At 44.2% G+C, this 7,835-nt stretch overlaps 1 protein-coding gene across 1 annotated transcript; it reads left to right on the forward strand.

Moving 5' to 3' along the window:
- The first annotated feature begins 20 nt into the window (after positions 1-20).
- CSUI_000617 (uncharacterized protein) lies at positions 21-5,445 on the forward strand. The gene has a single exon (XM_068060850.1). It carries the CDS (start codon positions 420-422, stop codon positions 2,772-2,774), a length of 2,355 nt encoding a protein of 784 aa, XP_067927174.1. The 5' UTR covers positions 21-419; the 3' UTR covers positions 2,775-5,445.
- Positions 5,446-7,835: the final 2,390 nt, after the last annotated feature.

The raw sequence follows: 7,835 nt of genomic DNA on the forward strand, positions 1-7,835 counted from the left end.
ACAGACAGATAGAAAGATAGATTCGAGAAGGTTGTCTATGTCTATGGTTTGTCGCCATTGATACTTATGTCTTTCTTTTCTGTTTAGAGAAGAAAATGAAGAAGACGGAAAGAAGTTCTCTTCTTCATCTTCTTCTCCTGTCTTCGCCATAAGAAGCAGTTGATCGAAGAGAAGCTTGGAAAGCAATAGCTCTCTTCCATTTTTCTTATCTATCTTCACTCCATCGAAGATCTCTTCAGTCTGGCTTGAATCTATCCCTCTGTCTATTGATCTAGCGATCGCTTTTCAGCTCTGTATGGATATAGAGACTACTTCTAGAGGAGACAGAGTATGATCTTCTGAGGGTTCTTCCTCGTGTAGAGGTGCATATCTACGTAGAGGTGTATACATGTGGATAGATAGGTAGATAGATAGGATAGATGTGTATGCTGGGCATGAAATCTACTTCTATGAAGATGGCAACTACAGGATTGCTAGGAGATTTGGAGATGGACGAATCGATGGAGGTAACTTCCCTCTCTTTTCCTTCGAGGGAGAATGAAGAGACTAAAGGAGATCAAGATGATAAGGAAGAAGAAGAAGAGACAACTACTCGTCCTCCTTGGGGAAGCTCAGAGGAAGAAAGAGAAATACTGAAGAAGAACAAGAATAGTAGTAGTAGTAGTCAGAATTCATCCAGTCTCTCTGTCGTTCTTCCACCTTCCTCTCCTGCTTCGTCTGTACCTCATTCATATCTCTTTCATAATCCTTCTTCTTCTTCTTCTCCCCCTCCTGTTGAATCGAATCAGAATGGACGGTATTCTCAGGCGACACCTTGTTTGTATCATCCCTCTGGATCTGTATCTACAGCCACTACAGGCCGTCACCATAGAGGAGAAGAGGAAGAGGAAGAGAAGATCTCTTCACGCGGTTTTCATTCAGACGGCAATGAAGAGGTGCGCACGATCTCTTTGGAGAAGACCGAGGTTAAAGAAGAGATCGAGGATGGTCATAGAGAAAAAGAAGAAGGAGAGAAAGAGGAGAAAGATGGAGAGAGTGTGTTCTGTTCCTCAGTTCTTTCGATGAGAGAAGAGAAAGATAATTATGTTGATGTGATGGAAGGGAATGAGTTGTCTCATTACGGGACAGCTGATAGACAAGAAGAAAAGGAAGATTATGTAGATGATGAAGAAAAGACGAGAAGAGAAGGAGGAGGAGGAGAAGAGTTTCTCGTCATCAACAGAACTCGAATGGAAGAGTATGAAGATGCGCCAACAAACTCAGCACGGAGTCGAGAGGTCTCTTCTTTCTCCTCTCTTGCTCATGAAGAAGAAGGTAGAGAAGAGACGAGACCCCATCACTTTGCTTCTGTGAAGGGTGAAGAGCTCCCTCTGTCTGCCTTCTCTCGACGTGCCTCTCCGGTTCTTCAAGCCCAAGGGGGACCTCCTTTACATAGTGAGGTGTATGTACACCCGGAAGATGACGTCCAAGAAGATGAAGAGACGAACGGGGAGGAGGAGGAGGAAGAAGGCGACAGGGCGATAGAGGGGCGTAATGAACATCTTGAAGAAGATGAAGAATTGACAAGGGACGAGAGGGTGTTGAAGAATAGAGAAAAGAAGGAAAATCAAGACCGAGAGTTTGTGGGGAATGTCTCAGGGGCGGAGCTCGATTCTTCTTCTTCTCCTCATCATCATTTTCGTGGCGAGCATCGAGATTCTCTCTCGTCGACTCACGATAGTAGGAGGAGACACTCCCGTCAGGTTTTCCACTCTGGGGTGACTTCTGTCTCTACTTTTTCTTCCTCTTTTTCCTCTTCAAATCTTTCTTCATCCTATAAGTTCGTTTCTTCTGAAAAGAGGACTGGGCCCGAGGATCCTCCATCTATCCTTTCAGAAGCAGTGAGACCTTACCCTGCGTCAGGGGGCGAGGCGATCAAGACAGACGAAGAAGAAGAAGAAAGAAGAATAAGAGAGAAACATGAAGAGGAGGAGGAGAAGAAGAAAGAGACCTCGAGAAAGAATGATGGTCATCTCATGGAAAGTGGTTCCTCTCCTTCTTCTTTCTCTTCCTCTTATTCTTCTTCGTATCATGAAGAGTCTCTTTCTTCTTCGTCTTCTTCACTTCTGTCTCCTTCTTTATCTCCTTCTTTATCATCGACTTCGGAATCCTCTTCTTCTTCTTCGTCTTGTTCTCCTGCTTCTGCTGAAAAGGAGTGGTCGGAGTGTATTGAGATGATTGCGTCGATGAGAGAAGAAGACTTCTTTATCGAGGCGTGTAAGTTGATAAGACAGGAGCGATTCGACTATCTCGAAAGTATAAGAATGATGAAAGAAGATCACTCCCATCTCGATCTTTTATCTTCTCCTTCCGATGCCGGAATGATGATGAAGATGATGTCTATCATGACTGCAGAAGGAGGAGAAGAAGGCGAAGCAGCAGCAGGAGCAGCCCAGGGGGGTAAATTAGGAATCGATTCTCGTCATGGTCGTGTCGATACTCTCGATGATCCTAATGATCAAGAACGTGTCGAGGATCCTCTTCATGTGGAGGACAACCCTCATCATACTAATGAGGCGAATCCCCATCCCCATCGATATCCTTCTTCTCGTCACGTTTATCGGTGTCATCCGAAGGTATTTCTGTCTTTCTATGATACACGATCAAAGCTGTCTCTCTTTATGGATCTTCTGTCTTCCACGCAGTCTCAATTCTTTCTCACGACTTCGACTTCTTCTTCATCTTCGTCTTCATCTCTCTCGCATCTCCTTAATCAATCTAGTTATTCCCCGTAGCCTCTCCCTTCCTTTCTCTCTTTTCTTCCCCCTCTCTCTCTTACGACTCCCTCCCCCGAAACGACGGTCACTAGACACTGTGCCTGTCCCGGGCTCTCTCTCATATGTTTCTCCATTCTCATCATCGTTATGATTCAGACGACCTGTATCCTCTCTCTCCCTCTGTCTCCGTCTCTCTCTGTCTGTCTCTGTCTCTCTTCATATGTGAAGATCATGATACATGATCGATCTTAGGAGAAGCCACACAGCAGCCTTCTTTCTCCCCATGGGCCTCATTCAAATCCTCACAAGGACCTCTCCACGAGGAAGAAGAAGAAGAAAGAAAAGTCTCTCTTACTCTCTTGAAAGGACAATCTACAGAAACAAAGAAAATAGAGAGATAGATAGATAGATAGGCAGATAGGCATCTCATCCTTTTTAACCGTTCACTTTCTTTCAATTCTCCTCTCTTCGGTTTGCGCCTCCTTTCGTTTCTCTTCTTCTTCTTTTTCTTCTTCTTGGAAGGTTCTTGTCCCTCCGAGAAGGAGACTTTAATTACATCTTCAAGACAGTCAGGAGTCAGAGAGATTCCGCGTAGGATGATGACTCCGATAGCCGTTCTAATTATCGTCACTTCCTTCTTGCTTCTCCCCACTGACTTTGCATTGGGTAGGAGTGATCGTAGCGCTAAGTAAGGAAGTTTCAGGAGCTCTTCTTTCTGAAGAGGAGAGATCAAGGATGAGAGAAATACAAACCGCAGCAAGAAGAAAAGGCTGACGGAAGTAGGGGAAGAGAAGGAAAGGACAGAGAGCTAGAGATAGATAAATAGATACATAGATAGATAAGAAGGGAGAAAGATACACGTCTGAGGTTTAGGGTCTTTCGTTTTCCTTCTTATGCTGATGGTGAATGGAGAGGCGAGGGTGAGAAGGAGTGGAAGAAGAAGAAGAAAGAGACAAAGAAGAAGAAGAAGAAAGAGACAAAGAAGAAGAAGAAGAAAGAGAAGAAGAGTGGTGATTTCTATAAGAGGAGAATGAAGTTGAAGAGGCTTGAGAAGAAGCGAAAATGAGAGAGAGAGTTTCTCTCTCTCTGTCGTAGGGGGGGTGCATGCAGTTGTCGGTTTCGCTTCTTTCCTTCTGTCTCTGTGCGCACCTGTTGACAGAAGGAAGGAAAGTTCAAGAAAAGAAAGAAAGACATTCATTTTGATCGTTTCTCTCTTCTTGGTGTCGCTTTTAGTCAAGTCACTTTCCTCAGTCTTCTCACGGGAGAGAAACTTTCGTTAAAACGTCAATAAAGCTGTTGCATCGATTTAGGTAGATATGTATGTAAAGGATACACAGCCTATATGTGGGGATTTGTATATATCTATATATGCATGTATATCTATCTCTTCAGGATACACACGTCATATATATATGGGTTGATGTATATGCATGCAGATCTACCTATTCAGATGGTTTGAAGTAAATGTAAAGCCCTAAGAGATTCCCCTCTGGTCTGATACGTAGAAAGGTCACGTCCGGGATATGAACGCAGTTTGTCTAGGGGATTCTCTTCGTCCTACCGTCCATTTGGCTTCTCAGGTTAACTTCAAGAGTCGGCATGCGTCTTCATACGTAAATCTATATCCATCTATCTTTGTCTATCTATATCTGTATATCTGTGTATTTCTCATGTATCTGTCTATCTATCTTTATTTATCTATTTCTTTTGGTCTCTCTCTCCATCTATCTAAAGTACCTATATATATATATATAGAGAGAGAGAGAGAGATGTGTATGTGTCTGAAGATCGTGGATGGAGGTGGAGAAGAGGGTGAAGGGGATGTGCATGCATTTTTTATGCTGTGTCTTTTGTATATGCGTGATGCACGATATAAAGAAGTTTGAAGAAGGAAAGAAAGAAAGTTTTCTTTCTCCTTATATACATAGCTGAGCTAGATAGATAGATAGAAGGGTAGGTCGTCTGGTGTATGTACAGCGGCTACTCGAACCTTTCTTGCGTGTCTCCATTCTTTCTTATTTCGTGGCCTCTTCTTTTTCCTCTCGAGAAGGTTTTTGTGTAAGACATTCCGTAAATGAAGAAACCGCAAAAGAAGAAGAAGAAGTCGACTTTTCAAATCAAGAAGAAGAAGAAGAAAATTATCATTTCATTTCTGTTCTTTCTCTTGATGACTTTTTTCTTTCTTTCTTTCTTTCCGTTGTTTTGCGCCCTTTTTGCTTTGCTCTTTCGATTTTTCCCTCTTCTTTCTTTCTCTTTCTTTTCTTTCTCGGAGAGAGGTAGAGACGGAGAGAGACAGAGAGAGTTGCATGAGAAGGGGTCTCTCTATTTCCACTGTCGAATAGAGAAGAGAAGCCAAGGAGTACTAGGACAGATACAACGACTAAGACTACGACGATTCTGGTCTTAGTGATGACTTGTAGTCTTTCTAGGTGACTTTTCTTCTCATCTATCAAATCGCCTTAGAGTCCCTTAAAACAACTTAGAGAGTCCCTTCATAATCCTACGACTAAAGATGATCATGACGATGATGAGTGTCCTTTTTCTTCTTTTTGTTCTTTTCTTTTCTTTTGTTCTTTTTGTTCTTTTGAGCGTGATCATCGTGATGATGGTGATTCTGAAGTGAGAAAAGAATGTCTTTCCGTGGTAAGACAAATCGATCTGTCGATCTTTCCGTCTGTGTATGAAGAGGAAGTCCATACTTCTTTCTTAAGAAAGAGAGAGAACTTCTTCACAGGGCTTGTATGGATTGCTGATACCAAGAAAGAGAGAGAGAACAAGAGAAAGAAAGAGGTGTGTATATTATTCATGGTCTGTTAAGGTAAGGATGGGATAGAGGATGGAAAAGAAGAAAAGAAAGAAGAAGGATGAGAGGAGAGAGGGGGGCATGGAGAATGGACGGACAGCTGACAAAGTGACTGCAGGAGATCCTCGGCAATAGATTTACAACATACAAACCTAAGGATAGATACACATGCTTCTTTTTTCTCCACGAGATACCTCGGTATAAGATCGATCTATCTATCTCTTTCCTATCCCATTGGGTTTCTTTCCTTCGAGCTAGCCGCACGACTCGGTCTTTGAGCTGCCTAGGTCATAGCCACTACAACTAGACTCGTGTCTATAAGGTCTTTTCTCTAACGGTAGGCCTTCAGTAGCACGAGGAGTAGGAGAAGGAGTATACTACTGTGTAGTACATGGAAGTTTTGTATGTATGGTTGCTAGGTAGGTCTACTGCTTTGGGACTCCTGCTACGCTTGCAATACCAGAGGCCCTTACGTACACATACATACACGAGGAGGATGAGGGAGGTAGAAGTAAGAAAGAAGGGTGAGTTTTCTGCATTCCATACATCTTGAATAAGAAAGCATAGGTGGGAGAATACATTCATTCTGCCTTGGGGTCTCTCATCACATACGGATCAAAGTCTAGGAATTCTAATAGTTACTTTACCTCTGATACGTGAAGCAGTTCAAATCGTCATTATCTATCTGTTTGAACCAAGGATCCTTCTCTGCAAATGACAAAGGAAGAAAGAAACAGATCTATACATATATATATGTATACACGAAGACTCTCCCTGTTTTGTACTCTTTTCCTCTCTGAAGGCTGCGTGCGACGGTATTCTTGGAAAGTACGGGCCCGATACAACGGCACCTAATGTAGACAATAGAATGGCCAATACCGGGTGGTCTCTGATTCTTGAAGGGGCAATGCATGCGCATGTCCCCCTTCTTCTTCTTCCTAAGGAGGCCCCTCAGGAGTGACGGAAGCTGAAGTGGCGAGTTTCGATTTCATTTTCAGAAGGAAGAGGATGGCTCTACATAGTTGTTCTGACGGAAATTTCTCGACAGGCGGAGGCATCCCTCATAGACAGAGAGTGGGGTGGTGACGATGCATGTGCTATCATCGTTCTCGTAGTCATATCTCGAAAGATAAGAAGCATCGACCTTTAGTTGAAGAACAATCGATGTCGGGACGGAAGTAGCCAGGCTTCCTTTCTGTCAACGTAACAGTAGAAGTAGTGGGACAATCTTTTTGTAAGGAACTGAGAAGACGACTTTCTTGTAACTTGGGCCTGAGGGAAAGAAGAGGAGCAAGAAAGACAACCCTGGTCGTTTCTCCATGTGTTGCTGAGAAGAAAAGAGAGACAAGCAAGGAAGTCGGAAAAACTATCTTTCACCGGATTGCACATCACCATTGTCGAGGCTCTCGACTGTGTCTCCCCAGCCAAAAAAGAGAAGCACAAGAAGGAAGAAAGAGGGGGGGGGGATAGCGTACTGGTTTAGTTCGACATAGGATAGATCTATATATACATGAAAGAAGTATTCTCTAGGCATACAGCCATGCGCTCGGGGCTTTTTCTTCGGACTACGGCGGTGTCTCTTTACCACTGAAGAGAGTACCATACTTTGTTCACGGTGTAGGAGCGCCTTCCTCTACTACATCCACTCCTGTTTGCAGCTGGACAAGGAGCGTCTTTAGTTGCGTGGTCGGTGTTCCTGGTGCGCGTCACACACACGCAGATAGGCGGTTCTGCTGTTTTCCCGATGAGTGGTGAGCTCAGCTAGCCTGCGATATTCTTAAGAGTTGTGACTGCTTTCAACACATACAAGTCAGCTCAAGAGAAGAAGTGTCTTCCTGTGGCATGCCCGGCAAATCTTGACGAAGGAGGGAGACGACCTTGCCTCGTTCAGCTCGTCTTCCCAGCATCTTGGCGTGAAGTACCCGGACTGAAAGTATGCTTTATGGCAGATCTCGTAGTGGAGACGCGACTGCTGTTGTAGCGACACCTAAACATGCCGGAACACTCCCTCGCGGAGGGAAGGGCCACCATCTACGTGTCATCTCTCATTGGTGCGTATTGCCTCGCGGTCAACCTAATCTACATCACTGATAAAAAAAGGACACCTTTCAGAGGCGGTGTGATCACACCCGGGCTTACGTGTCTCACCCTGGTGTATGTACACCCGGACTTCTTACCGCACCCTAGTGTATGTACACCCGAGCTTCCTGCCTCGGCCTGGTGTATGTACACCTATGTGTCGTGCCTTGCCCTGGTGTATGTACACCCGAAGACGC

This window comes from Cystoisospora suis, assembly GCF_002600585.1.
Source record: "Cystoisospora suis strain Wien I chromosome Unknown contig_233, whole genome shotgun sequence".
Classification (NCBI taxonomy): Eukaryota; Apicomplexa; class Conoidasida; order Eucoccidiorida; family Sarcocystidae; genus Cystoisospora; species Cystoisospora suis.